The 15,488-nt window shown below is 32.3% G+C and overlaps 2 protein-coding genes across 6 annotated transcripts in view; one reads left to right on the forward strand and one right to left on the reverse strand.

Annotated features, from left to right (window-relative positions):
* Positions 1-7,749, reverse strand: part of LOC128868050 (myosin heavy chain, non-muscle) — a 46,671-nt gene extending 38,922 nt beyond the window's left edge. Inside the window, exons 1-2 of one of the 2 annotated variants that reach the window (XM_054109777.1) lie at positions 7,588-7,749; positions 5,035-5,266 (exon numbers count right to left, since the gene is read on the reverse strand). In XM_054109777.1, coding sequence (XP_053965752.1) covers positions 5,035-5,166 — 132 coding nt within the window. In that variant the 5' untranslated portion in view covers positions 5,167-5,266; positions 7,588-7,749. The remainder of the gene's footprint in view (positions 1-5,034; positions 5,267-7,587) is intronic. The other variant, XM_054109778.1, reaches the window with a different exon arrangement.
* A 1,861-nt stretch (positions 7,750-9,610) lies between these two features.
* Positions 9,611-12,777, forward strand: LOC128865816 (zinc finger protein 93). Of its 4 annotated transcripts, none has more exons than XR_008454899.1 (4): positions 9,611-9,958; positions 10,031-10,574; positions 10,648-12,352; positions 12,425-12,777. XR_008454899.1 is itself a non-coding variant. In XM_054106178.1 (4 exons), exons 2-4 carry the CDS (start codon positions 10,059-10,061, stop codon positions 11,500-11,502), a joined length of 1,314 nt encoding a protein of 437 aa, XP_053962153.1. In that variant the 5' UTR covers positions 9,611-9,958; positions 10,031-10,058; the 3' UTR covers positions 11,503-12,777. The 4 variants fall into 4 exon arrangements, 3 of the variants coding, with proteins under 3 accessions (XP_053962153.1, XP_053962152.1, XP_053962151.1); XM_054106178.1 differs by having other exon boundaries at positions 10,031-10,149; positions 10,207-10,574; positions 10,648-12,777; XM_054106177.1 differs by having other exon boundaries at positions 9,611-9,787; positions 9,852-9,958; positions 10,648-12,777.
* The last annotated feature ends 2,711 nt before the right edge of the window (positions 12,778-15,488 follow it).

Below are 15,488 nucleotides of genomic sequence, written 5' to 3' on the forward strand. Positions count from 1 at the left end.
TCTCGGATCAGTGGATTGGCCACCAAGATCGGGTGATATCACACCTTTGAACTTTTATTTGTAGGGGAATATTAATATTAATAAGGAGAGCAAAATTTTGTCGTACGGTTTTTTAGTATTTATAGTCAGAGAAAAAAGATGAAACATATACCAATCTATAGCTTATGTGGAGACGATTTGCACAATGTATTAAAATAGATTCATAAGTGAATAGATGCAGGTAAAATTAATCACACTATTTTACCTGTATTATGATATATCATGTTATAATATGTATCATGATATTATATATACATATGTATCATGATATAAAAGTTGATGAAACAACTGGAAACTTATATATTGTGATTCAATACTATTATAAATTTAATTAATGATTGTTTTTTTTATGATTTTTCAAAAAAATTAATATTTTTTCCGTAATACTTGAAATTAAATGTTTCCAATTCATGAATAAAAAAATAAAAAATTATGATATTTGAAATACGCAAATATAGGATCGCTTAATACAGGTAAAATGGGATATTTTTCACATTTAATTTTACTGCATATATCATGTAAAAAGTTTCAACATAAGCTATCCGTTTATATACATACATATGTTTCAACATTTTTCTATGACTATAAATACTAAAAAATAGTATGACTAAATTTTGTTCTCCGTATTTATATAACGTCGAAATTTCGACATATGGGCGATCCTAGTAAAGTCTAAATGCTTTGGATAAACCAGCCCCAATTGAGGCATTAGAAGCCAACATTACTAAAGTTATTTACGAGATCCCGACCGGAGTCCTCCAGCGAGTCATTCAAAATTGATGTTTACGGATGGGCTTGTAATTCGGCCGTTGCGGCCAACATTTGAAAGGAATTATTTAAAAAAAATGAATGTCAGGAATTGTTCTACATAAAACTAATAAAAATTGACCAATCATTTTTAATTTTCGTTATCTTATTTCAATTTAAAATCCGATACTTATAAATTTATCACCCCTTTTATATTATACTGAAGTATACACATTCAGTTTAAGATGTACTAGTTCAAGTCTTATCGGGCTTAGACCAAACAAGATATTATAGACTATACCGGGTTATCCTTTCCCATGTTATTAGAACTCGTTTAGCCTAAAATTGGATTTCGCCCGTAAGTAATATACATATATATAATACATATATTTATGTTACGTATATAATGTTGATGAAGTTTGGCTGACTCAACCTCTAACTAAGCCGTCAAATCCTCATACCGGTTCTTTATCGGAATGGCTGTTGTTGTTCGATCTACAACTGAGATGCAACTCTTTTATTTCGCTGAATATTAATATAGTGAATTATAAATCACCTTTTAAACCTGATTCAGGGGAAAAGCTGAGCTCCACTTACTGACGTTAGGTAATAGTAGTATCCCTAAAGTACGGCTTCCATGAACACCGACAAACAAAACATTGAAAAATATTTCCTCGCACCTAGAGGCATAAGTCACTCGCCAGTAAGATATGGAAACAAAACTTAATCAACATATGTGCGGCATGACACCAACCACCTGGCCCATTCCAATTAAACCTACTTATCTAACCACTTTCCCTCTGTTCCCACACTGTAGAAACAGCAACAACCTAACCACGTTGAAATTCGGTCCAGTATTCTATTATTATTTCACATTTTTGTGGTGGCAACTCTTTATAATGCTTCTTTCCCTGTCTCTCAATCACTGTTGCTTTACGACACTTTATAATAGCTTCGCTTTTTAAAATACTGTATTGAAAGCCAAATAACAAAACAATGCGAAAACCAGTTTTTACGCTCAAGACACCCACGAAATCTGTCCAAATTTGGAAATTGTTAAGCACTTGCTAATGTTGTACTTTGTGAACATAATTTTCAATAAATTAAATAATTAGAGAATTCGTTTATTTGAATTGTAAAAAGAAATGTAATTAAAAAGAATTAGAATATTAGAATTCCTCTCACTACAATCCACCACACGAGCACGGCATAGAAATGTTGCTCGCAAAGAGGGTTATTTAAGTCATTGAACCTTCCAAAATACATACAACATATAAAATACCATTAATGAAAGAAGCTGATTCCCTCGTGTTATGTTTACCTTAACATACATATATAGCGTTTATATACATATATGTAAATATTAAGTTGGCCTTAAAGCAATTGTTATCGTCCACTGCATACGTAGTATACCTTACATTCTTATATCAATTGAATATTCGCAAAGATTTTAACCAGACAAAACGCGATCGACCAAAGTAATTTACACATTTGCTTGTAAAACTATATGAAAATATGTGTGTATGCACAGGCAAATAAGATGAAATCCACGATAACGCAACTATTTCAACATAGCCAACGCCTTTTATCGTCACCGCTTTTCTTACTATTCCTATTTTTACCATGCCTACATTCTTTTCTCACAATTCGCTCTATCTCTGTTCATAAATACAAATTTTGAGATATTAATTTGCGTTGCCGCTGTTAAATTATTATTAACAAACATTATTACTCCGTCTTAATTTCCAAGCGTACAACACTGGCCATTGATGTTTAAATTTATGAAAATATTTATTGAAGGCAAAAGCACATTTATACTTGACTATTTAACGTAGGATATTTAAATAACTAAACTATCAATAGGAGAAAATTACTTTTCATTGGGATATTATTTATTAGTGCAATAAAAATATCAGCAGGATAGTTTATTTTCATTATTATTGTAGTAGGAGCATCTGTTGGCATATCATCTTAGAGGTTATCTCTAATAGTAGGCGTAATAAATACGCCATCTCATCGATATTGAACCGAATGGAAAAATGTGTTATTTTGATGAGAAGGCAATTACCGAATGCTGTCATGTTGACCTTATAGAGTTTCCAAATCTATAATCTCTAATAAATAGATTAACACAAAACTTTCAGTTATGAGTTTTCTTAAAAAATCCAAGGCAATGCTAAATAAACAGGAACAGCCAATACAAACTGGAAAATCCAAACATTTACACACCATCGCTGAAAAACTTTCAATTTTAATATTAGGTTAAGTAAAAAGTTCTGAATGTTTCTACTAGATGTCATTAGTGCTTCATATCACATGATGTACAGTCTTGTGTTTAGTGAAGTTATATGTTACAGCATTCCAAAACAGGTCAAAAATGTGTTCTTCGTTACAAAATGTTCACATCAAAATTTTATAACGTATTTTGTAACGAACTGTAAGCAATCAATTCCAGATGCCGTTCATCGTCGTAAATCATGGCAAAACTTTACTGGCGCGGTAAGATCTCTTTTCTTTGCATCAATTAAACTTTTTTATTCATTTTCATATTTGATGCGAAGACTCTGGGAATTAATCAAATAAAACGCCGAATAAAAATGAAAAAGGATAACTTTTAGGTGGGCTATGTTTCCAAAATACACTAGATATATTAATGAATGATTATAAGCAATAGCAGTGCCTCCCAATAGTTTTCTCTCATTGACATTCCCTACGAACAATGCGCAACCAGCAGCGAGCAACACATTTGTATGTGCCAAAAACAGAGGATTGGACACAAAGTGTACTTGGTCAGAACTCGTAAGGTGTGATATGTTTTGCACTCGGAGAATTAAAATGCAAAAATAGTAGTTCACAGTTCCATATAGAGTAGCAATTGCATATTGCATTTGTTCTAAGTTAATTAACAATTGTATTTAAATACCATATTTCGTTCCTTATATTGTTATACGGGTTTTTATCAGACATTGTGCTCAAATAAAATTATAACTATAAAAATTCACCAAAAAAAAAAACAAAATCTCAAGTGTTGCAAAATGTTGCCCGCGGTGTATTGCAATTTTGTATGGTATTAAAATTACAAAAAGTTGCACAATGTTGTGGCAAGTTGGTATGCCATGGCAAGATTACATTTTATAAACAGCTGGAATAGTGTTAGTAATGCATAAAAATTAAAAACAGAGAATTGTTCAGATATCAAAAACCAATGGAATAAATCTATATTTTAGAAAACTAATGTGACTGCGTGAACTAAAGAGCAAATATTTAAAATTAAAGCGTCAAAAATAGAACAAGGCACATAAAACGCTGCGACTCGGGTTGCCCCAAAAGTTTTAAATTTAATACAATTTCAAAACTAAAAAGATAAAAAGAAAATTAAAGTTTAAAAACTAAAAACACGTATTTATGATGTACATAGGTATGTGGATTTGTAGTCCATTCAATTTGAGTATAGTAAAAGATAAGTTTGGCTGGGTCATGTCGTCCGAATGGATACAAACGGTCCGGCTTTGAAAGTATTCGATGCGGTACCAGCTGGTGGTAGCAGAGGAAGAGGAAGACCTCCTCTACGTTGGAAAGATCAGGTGGAGAAGGACTTGGCTTTACTTGGTGTGGCCAATTGGCGCCGGTTGGCACGAGAAAGAAACGACTGTCGCGCTTTGTTAAACTCGGCCAAATTCACGTAAGCGGTTATCGCGCCAATTAAGAAGAAAAAAAAAGGTAAGTTTGGGGTTGCTCAAAAATTGTCGCGATTTTTGAGCGACATCAAACTTATACTTTAGTATACCAAAATTCAATGAGCTACAAAACTGCGTACCTAAAAAGTTTTTAAAAAGTCTGATTAAAACGTTTGAAATTTGTATAATTTTACGAAATTGGTTGAATTTTTGTGAATTACTTACAATGTTTGAAACTTTGGTTTACACTTTTGACTTTTTTATAGTAAGAAAAATTTTTTTCTATAAAAAATAGCGCAAATGACATTGTCAATATTGTAAAGAAAAACTGATCGCAGACTTTTTCTGCTCAGTGTATGTAGGGCCCAAAATAAAATTTATGTAGTGTTCGGCCGATAAGCTGTGGCATTTTCATCTCAATACAGTGTAATATTTAATAATCAAATCGATATCTAAATATTGTAATTAAAATTAAATATTTCATGCTGAGTATAACTTTTGAAAATCCTAGCTTATACGAATACGAATAATTTCGGGCTAATAATGTTAATTATATTACAAATTGACATACCTGATTCTCATGTGGCACCCACACAAGGCGTTTCTGTGTCCACTCGGCCTGTGTTGCCGGATCATTAAACTGGCTCCGTTCGACGGAAAGATATTTCAACTCAGGATCGTTGCGATCAATTTCTTCAGCCATTTTTTAATACTTTTTTATAATATTTCTGTATTGATCAATATTATCTCGACACTTTTTTAATACAACGATTATGCACTTAAAAAATTATAAAATGTTCCACCTGTAAACAAAATAAACATAATAAACTTAAAATGCTCTGTGAAGAAGAACTATTGAATACGCATTTCTTTTCAAAAGTTGAAGCAAGATTATTTCTATAATTTGCAATAACAAGTACCCGCACCCGCTTACAGAAAAACGAAATTCAATAAATATTTTTTAGAGAAAATAACACCAAAATAATGTCATTCATATCCGTATATACATATGTTATAATATGCATTTTTCTTTCTTCAATTTTTTATCTCGATTTAACTCAACGAACGTAAACGAATATTAATATTCAGCCCCAATACAAATTAACTTGTTTTTGTCAATTTCATTGTAGAGGGATAGCTGGACCACAGCAAAATTATATATTGTGAGTTTTTGCATTTAAACCAAAATTCATATGGAAATGTTAATATTTATAGCTGTGGACGACGAATTTCAGGCCAAAACCGCCAAAATATCACTAGGGCAGATAAAGCAGTTCAACCAAAAAGTTAAAGCAATAATGTTGAAAAGTAAACATTCTGTGTAATATATTGGGTTTTGGGAAGGACAAGCTCTATGGAATATTTCGAGGTCCACCCAGTACAGCATGTCATCCAAAATACATTTCCATATTCAAAAAGCTGAATAAGTCAATTCAGAACTTATCAGTGGGAATGTTTTTCTTAAGCTAGATAAATTAAATAGAGGAAATACCGCTGAAATAATACACAAAAAGTTGTGTACGGCTTTAGGTTTATTTTTGGAGGAAAATATATTATTCCCGCTTCTAATTGTTCTTTTATTTTGACCTGTGAATAGTTTTAATGCCCCGATTAATAAAACAATATTCGAAACAAATCGTCGAGCTTAACCTTGATTTCGTTTTTTAATTTGCCTCATTTTTTTACTTAAATGTAATTGCAATATTACCTACTTGTAAGTAGTGTGTAAAAATCGTAAGGATTCCAAATTCTAAGACAAATATGAAATAAATAAATACTCAAAAATAAAGAGAGAACATCATCTGTTATACTGAAGTTTTATAGACCAACTGTCTTAAAGCACGCTGTCACGTCCAACGGTCACAGCTTACCAATTTCATCGATTTACATTAATCTGTTACCTACATAGGTATGTAATGAACAAGTCCTTTATTTAAAATTTCTGTGTAAAAAAAAACAATAAAAATTTTCCCAATAGGTTAATCTACCATAAATTTCCGGGTCAGATTGGCGTTTAATCAATGGATTCCGATTCTCTAACAATTCAAATTTTGGAAATTTTTTGAAACTTGCAGATTACAATGTTAATTAAATATGCGGATAGAAACAACACAGTCAGGCAGTGGATATTCCCAATATTGCGTTATTTAATCTTGTAAGTTTTATTCACTAAGAACAGCTTGAAATTAGTTTTCAAACTTTTGGACACTGAAGCTTTGGTCATATTGATATCCACGATTTCTAATAAATTAACACCCATCTAAGTTTGGATAACATTGTTTAGGAATTTTATAAGTCTGGATAGGTATTATTTGCATGTGGATTATTACACAGAAATATTCGCTCAATTGCAGATTTAACTTGACTAAATTAAAATGCACTATATTCCGACGTTTGTGTAACTGCGTTGGATGCACACAAGTTTTCCACTTCACCCTTTATTGGTACTCTCTAATTCTTTCCGACGTTCGTTTTATAATTTATCTACCGCACATCCGTATATATGCACTAGTGTAAATGTATGACCATATTAAACTTCCAACGCTTTTCGGTTATTTTTTTATATTGCAATTAACAAAGAAATTCCAACAGATTACAAATTCCACGACACTTTTATCCTTTCTGTGGAAGTTTTAAAAATATTTAACTCCACTCCTTAGTTTTACACATACTTTCCCACTTTGTTCTACTTTCGTTAAATGACTTTTCAATTACTCTACTCTCAGACGACTACGGCCGGCTTCTTTCCTCCAATCGAATATCTACCAAAAGTTCAGTGTTGCATGTTAGCGCTACTTAATTCTGCTTACGATACTTTGTACGACTGCTGCTATACATTTTCATTAAGCTCATCTCAACAATACGCAATAATTAACCGAGAATTTAATCATTACTTAGTCAAATACATATTTTAATTATTTTAAGTATTCAAATATTAACTTTTTAAGCTACTATGTATTGCAAGCCTGTGTCCGTTCAAAATGTTCGTTATACTTTTATTCGTTTTCTGCATTCCAATCGTTTATCTTTGTCATCGTTTTATGGCTTATTCATTGAACGCCTGCATTGTCAGAGCACCCTAACATTACATTAGTCGTATAGTAATAACACTATTGCCACTCACACAACCACAATGATTTAAACATACGAGAAATAAATCCAACAAATTATTCCTTCACAAAATTCTAATTAAACTTATAAACAAATTTCAAATATCTTTAATTCCACTGCGCTTGAAAACACGTAGGAACGAACAGCTTCACGGGTGGATTTCGTTAAGTTTTATATGATTCTTTTTCTCTGTCGATATGATTGTCGGTAGCAAGAGTTGCATTTTGTTGCACGTACATCTCTGAGCAAATATTACGCACCATACAGCCGAGATTGATAGAATACAAGTTTGAGCCTTCCGAATTCGCTGCGATGCGATCTCTTCCATTAAACAAACAAAAGGAAGAAAAATTACTTTCATGTGAAGAGAAGAATCGCGAAAGCAATGGAAACTGCTAAACATAAAAAATTATACACATGCACTCCTTATTGTCACGGTGTTATCGGAAAAAACGCATTTGGAGGTATTGTTATAATACGTACTTCTCTATTTAAGAAACACAATATTATCATGCAATTGACTGAATATTTACAAACAAATAATTTCTCTTCCTTTTGTTTATTTAAAGAGATTAAGTCGGAAAGGACCACTTTCTGTATTCTATATACTGTGCCACAAATCTATACAAGTACAGATCCTTACACACGTATATGCAAATCTTCGAACTTAACATATATTTATTCGGAAGTAAATTTTGAGAAAATATGCTCCTATTTATCTTAATTTTTTATTTAGCCCTCTGTAACAAACTTTGTCGTCCTTATAACAAGCATTTCTTGGGTTAACTAATGAAAATTAATTATATAATTTTGGGTATCTTTCGAAAGTAACGAAGAGCACATCATTTACTGATTAATATAATGGTCACTCTAAAGCTTTCTCTAAAAATGTGGTCGTTGCCTAAAGCCGCTGTAGTCGAATGAGGATGCTGTAGTCGAATGAGACACCGCCCCTCGGCAGAAACAGTTTGTCAGAAAAAACGTCTGTGGTTAAAACCGAGTTTAATTATCAGAAATTTGCTGTTCGACAAATTTGGTCTCAAAAACTTAATTAAACGCATTTGATATATATATAATTGGCGCGTACACGCGTTTTTTGGGTGTTTGGTTGAGCTCCTCCTCCTATTTGTGGTGTGCGTCTTGAAGTTGTTCCACAAATGGAGGGACCTACAGTTTCAAGCCGACTCCGAACGGCAGATATTTTTATGAGGAGCTTTTTCATGGTAGAAATACACTCGACGGTTTGCCATTGCATGCCGAGGGGCGACCGCTATTAGAAAAATGTTTTCTTCATTTTGGTGTTTCACCGAGTTTCGAACCTACGTTCTCTCTGAATTCCGAATGGTAATCACGCACCACCCATTCGGCTATGGCGGCCATGTATTTGGTTTCTACCGGCGTATTTGGATTTTATTTATAACATATATGTCCCAAGTGGAATCTATACAATTGATTGATATACAGTTGATATCGATTCCACCAATATAACAATTCGGTGGGGAGATCAACTGTCGCTTACGAATCAAATCTACAGACTTTACAGGACCTGGTCCAAAGTTTCAGGAAAAATCCAACCTTGAGCATAAATGATTAAGTAATGACTTTTTTTGTGAAAGTAGTCGGAGATTTCTCTTCTATCGAAATCATTAAAAGTATTAAAGAGAAAATCAGAACAAATCTCAAATATTTTTATTCGTAAAATGAAAGGAAGTAACAAAAGAAGGATATTAAAACTATATTCTCATACTTGCTCTACATTTGTTGCAAAACTGCTTTTTGTTAAAACTTAAAGCTATAATCTTAAGTATAAAGCAGAATAGCAATATTGCACTTTTTACTTACAAATATAACTAGCACCTGCCCGTACCAATCTAATAAATCAAAGACCCTAAAGTTTTTTAATTTTATATCGTAAGATATATTTATGGTAGATTCCACGAGAGTGAAAATGCAGTTTCGTCACCCTAACCTACTTAAGCAGAAAATACGACAGTGTAAACGAACTTGAAACTAAAAATTTATAGCTATGCTGGCAATGCTGGTTGTGCTAAGTGTAGTGCAGCCGTACAGAGTAAATTTTGGTAATTTCTCTGTCCTAAGTAATTTTATATTATATAGGCGCCCACAAATTTAGCAAAGTTATTTAATAAGGCGGAGTGTATTGTATATAGTGTACAAACGCAATTTGGCTGCTGGTACTTGACTGTTGTGCTGTGAGTAGGAAATGGTTAAATTTGTACCTTTAAAATAAAGGCGTAAAATTGTTTGTATAAGAAGTGGGGGAGGCGGTCAGCAACAGTAATAAAAACAAACGGGTACGCCTACTGAAAAGTAGCGACGCAAGAAATTTTTGGTTCCGTCGTATATCATTTCAAAATAAAAAGGTATTGACAGAGCTTAAAAGATTATTAAAGGGTTTATTAAAAAAATGTTACTGTTTCATTTTAATATTTCAGCAAAATTAAGTTGAAAGTATTGACCAAAATGTCGGCTTCATTAAATGACACGCCCACGCCACAAGAGATGACGTCAGCTGCAACACCGGTGTTACCAACGAGTATATGTGGGAGTGACGGTAAAATATTTAATCAAACTAGTATAGACAATAAGGGATCGGTTTCAATCGTTCTAGGTTTGCAGGCAGAAATAAAACACGAACCCCCAGAAGATATAAACGATACTCCACATACTATATCAAATTCAGTTGATGCAATTATCACTGAAGACACCTATGGTCCTAAAATTCGTCTTACACCTACTATAAAACTAATGCCAGTTCCGAATCCAGTCGATCCGAAGCGAAGATTTGCTTGCCCCTATGAAAATTGCACAAAAAGCTATGGAAAAAGTTCGCATTTACGTTCCCATTTAACTTGGCACACTGGTATTAAACCATTTGTATGTTCGGAATTAAATTGTGGGAAGGGTTTCACTAGATCCGATGAGCTTAACCGACATGTGAGAACGCATACAGGAGAAAAGCCTTTCGAATGCATACAGGTTTGAAGTAACATAAAAATTTGTTTTTTTACAATAAAAACAAATGGTTAAATTATTAATTATAATTTTGCAGTGCACAAAAAAATTTTCACGCAGTGATCATCTCACTAAGCACCTTGCTACTCATGCCAAACAGATGCAAAATAGCGTCAATGGCACTAAGAAGCCACGCACTCAAACAGATGGAAACCGTGCAAAAAAAGGGCAATACCTAAATGAATCATCCCAATCAAATAACAGTTTCGAGGACAGTGAATACGTAACAGAACCTGAGCAATATATTAAAGGTCTACACTTCATGGCATCGCTTGGTGAAAATTGTGGTAAAACAGAATCAGTAAAATCATCTGAAACCGATGCAATATTTGGGGCTGAAGATCTCACTAATAATGTCCTACTCGACCATAAGCCCATAAAGATAAAATTAGAACGACCTGAAAACAGCAATGAATACCAAGTAGTGCCAGCTGATACTTCCACAGAAACAAATTCTTATACAACATCAGAGAGAAATTCCGTTAGTTCGGGATCGGAATATCCACTGTCTTCTGAATTATCGGCCCTTGTCGCTGAAGAATCTAAACCCGAACAAAAGTCTACATTGCATTACTCCACCTCCATTACTCCAATAAAAAAGAAAGAGAGTACCATTGCGCAGAAAGTAGAAAGTGTACCTGTTGAATCTGAAGCCAGTGCATTTATGGAATGGCCAGAGCTCAGAAAAGAAATATCGGAAAATGCTTATGATCCACATCGTCCCTGGCGATGTAAGTTATGCCCGAAATCATTTAAACGCCAGGATGATCTAAATCGTCACCTTCGCACGCATACTGGGGAGAAACCTTTTGCATGTGTTGCTTGTGAGCGACGATTTATGCGTAGCGATCATTTAAAAAAGCATCTCAAAACGCATAATAATTTACGGTAGTCAAGATAAGTAAAACATTAGCGCGTTTATACTGATTAAAAATGCGTATGCTTAAATATGTATTATATACTACAAACTGTTGAGCGATGGGATATAAAAGATATATATATATACATAAGTATATGATATTTTTTTTTCCTCTTATAACCAGTTATGTTATAAAGTAAAATATTCAGTCACATTTTTAGTATTATTATTTGGATTTGTCTGAAACTGGAAAAAAGAAAAAACTGTTTAAGAGTAACCAACACTGATTGCTATTGAAATATATTATTTTAAATGCAAACCGTAATACAAAAAACTGCAATTTTTTAATAATATTCAATCCTTAATTAAGAAAATGAGAATTGATCAAGTCAAATGCAAATTATTGTTGTATAAAGTTTGTTAACCATTTAAATCCTAATAGCTTCTTTGTAAACATATATTCAATCTTTATACACATACAATATGTTTGTCCTTGTGTAGATAATTTTTTTTTGTTGTAAATTTTCAGCATTATTGAAAAATGCCGCAAGTTAGAATGAATGTAAAGGATTTTAAGAAATGTACACTAAATTGCAAACGGCTTTTTTTTTTGTTTTTGTAAATTTTCAGCAAGTATTGAAAAATACCGCAAGTCAAAATTAATGTAAAGGATTTTGAGAAATGTAGACTTGCAAACGGGAAGATCTGAAAGGGGTTGTGCAAAATTTAACCAAGCTTTGGCTGATGTGGTTGTCATAAGAGTATAAAAACCCCCCCATAAACGTTTGGCGAATGCTGTTGGAGTGACATTCCTTGCTCGGATATGAATTCCGATTCTTCCGGTAACATATAGCCGTCTGCCGTGGGAATGAGCAATTTTTTGGTAATTTGAAAAATGAAATACAATAGTCATTCATTTTGCACGGAAATGATGCACAAATATTGTTCATTACAGTTTTTGTTATTGATCTATATACAATTGGCGCTTACATCCTTTAATGGGTGCTTTGCTAGGTTTCTCCTATGGCATTCGTTACTGATTAGGTTTTTTGATTGAAGAGAAGAAGAACCATATAAAAGTGACGCCCACCATTTGTGATTGATTGTTACTGTACAGAAGCAACTACTCAGTCCATGAAGCATTTTAAAATATTCTCCACAAACTTTTAGAAAATGCTACTGAAGTGGCTGCTCTTAGCCAAATGTAAATCAGGTCACATAGAACCGACTGTCGCAAGAATCAATATTTCCTTCCTGGACTACAAGTACGTTAAAGATTTAAACACTTTACAATTTATTGTTACGTAAGTCGAGGCATTTAACACGTTTTTTATATATTTAGAATGGTCTGTGAAATATGAGTACATATATTTTTTATTTATAGATAAAAAAAATGGCGATGATGCACTTTACAAATTATATTCCACATAATTTCGAAATTCAGTGCAATTCCATCAAATTTCTTGTTAATTGTAATAAATAAGAGTAATTTATGGGTTGTAGTTAAATTACTTGCATAACAGATACTTTTACTTGGCTAATCAAAGTCTCTTATTTTGACCGATCAAAGTCTCTGTTTTGGCATGTAAAAAATAATTTACCTAAATAGGCAACACGGTTTTAAACCTTTAGTTTTAAATTTATTTAACTTTTAGATAAAATAAAAAAAAAAACATTTCAATAATTTTTAAAGTAAAGCGAGCAGTTAAGCATATTATATGTACATACATATGTATATTATTTATCACTTACCTATTGGACAAAACGTTTACAAATTCAAAATTCAGATAGCCCCTGTATGTAATGTGCTTATTTAGAAATGCTTATTATTGAATGGTAAATGTCACATATTCATATACATACATACACATATAAATTATAAAATAAAAATTTCTAAATTTCTCTCTGATTTGTCTTAATATTGGCGATGGACCAAAAAACCTGCATATCTCTATAGGTACGTAAAAGTATATAATACGAGTATAAGCATGGTTTTTCAAACGCTGTACTTACATACCTCTGTATGTAAAAGAATATTCATGCTCATACCATAGGTGGGCACACTGCATTATAAATTTACTGCATTACAAATAGCAGTAAGCAGTAAAATTTTACTGATTACTGAAAAAAATTTGCATTACCAGTACACTTTTACTGATTACTGAAAAAAATTGCAGTAAAAATATTTTTTTACTGATTACTGAAAAAAAATTGCAGTAAAAATATTTTTTTACTGATTACTGAAAAAAATTTCAGTAAAAATATTTTTTTACTGATTACTGAAAAAAATTTGCATTACCAGTACACTTTTACTGATTACTGAAAAAAATTGCAGTAAAAATATTTTTTTACTGATTACTGAAAAAAATTTCAGTAAAAATATTTTTTTACTGATTACTGGAAAAAAATTGCAGTAAAAATATTTTTTTACTGATTACTGAAAAAATTGCAGTAAAATTACTGATAATATAATTTGATTTGCATTATCAGTATAATATTTACTGTTTATTGGAAGTCAAAATGTAATACACTCTCATCACGAAATTCAATCATTTATGTAAAATATATATATCAGATACACGTATTTATTCCCAGTCAATATATTGAATTAATGATTTACAATGATTTAGGATCTATAAATGAGCATGACAGTGATGAGGAAACTTACACTGACTCCGATTCAGATGCCTCGACAATTGTTTCAGGTCCTCAATTTCGATCTGTAACTCCACGTCTGTCGAAACATTTTCCTTGTGCGAGCCACACTCTAAATCTTTTGGCTTCAACCGATTTCAACAAAATTATGAATTCTTCAAGTCAGGATATAAAAGATATTCACAAAAGATCTTTCCAAAGGCAAAAAATCCTTCAATTTAATTGAAATTTTTTATATTTACATATTTTCTTACTGCACAGATGCACACAACTTTGGAATAAATGCAATAGACCGAAATTTGCAGAAATAGTTAATGGAGTGATGAATGCGAATTTAATAACTCCATGCATAACAAGGTGGAACTCGCTTTATGATTCCGTAAATAAGTTATTGGAGCACAAAACCAATTTAGCGGAATTGTGTTTCCGTTTAAAAATTCCTACCATTCTCAGTGGTGAGCTTGAGTACTTAGAGGAATACGTAAAGCTTATGAGACCTATTGCAGAAGCAATCGACTTCCTTCAGGGTGAAAAGACCATGTATTTTGGTTATTTCATACCCACTATAGTGTCCTTAAGAATAAAAATGCGTCGTTTGGAGCCTAAAAGTTTTAAGTATTTAACCGAAAGTAGCAAAAAATTGCATGAAGCTTTGCTTAAAAGATTTGAAAAGTACTTCCTGATTCAGCCTGACGCTTGGGATGCTGTTATTGCCGCTATTTCTGTCCCTGACATTAAGTTGCGATTTGTGAAAGCTCTTTTAGAAACAGCTAAAACGCAAACAGAAGAGGAAGTTAAAAAAATGTTCAACATGTATGTGGTCAAGTATGGAAAAGTAGCCTGTGCCAAAACTCGTATTCTACCTCAACCCCCTCAAAAAACATTTTTTGACTTCGGGGATGAAAGTAATGGTAAACTTTTTACACTTGGTTTTCAATTAAATATTTGTTTTATGCATATATTTACTTAAATAGATATAAGCATACAATGTGGTTCCACTGACTCGGAAAATTATCTTCAAAAAACGCTCTTATACCTGGCCGAACGAGAAGAAACAACAAGTTGCCTAAATAAATATCAGGCTATTAAAAACGTATTTTTAAAATATAATACCCCGTTACCGTCATCTGCACCTGTAGAACGGTTGTTTTCATTCGCTGGAATTGTAAATCAGTCTAGAAGGCAAAAACTCAGCGATGCAAATTTTGAAATGCTTGTGTTAAGAAAGGCTAATAGCTAATAGCAAATCAACAATATTTTTACTGCATTTTTTTCAGTAATCAGTAAAAAAATATTTTTACTGCAATTTTTTTCAGTAATCAGTAAAAAAATATTTTTACTGCAATTTTTTTTCAGTAATCAGT

The sequence above is a fragment of the Anastrepha ludens genome, chromosome 6, assembly GCF_028408465.1.
Source record: "Anastrepha ludens isolate Willacy chromosome 6, idAnaLude1.1, whole genome shotgun sequence".
NCBI classification, from domain to species: domain Eukaryota; kingdom Metazoa; phylum Arthropoda; class Insecta; order Diptera; family Tephritidae; genus Anastrepha; species Anastrepha ludens.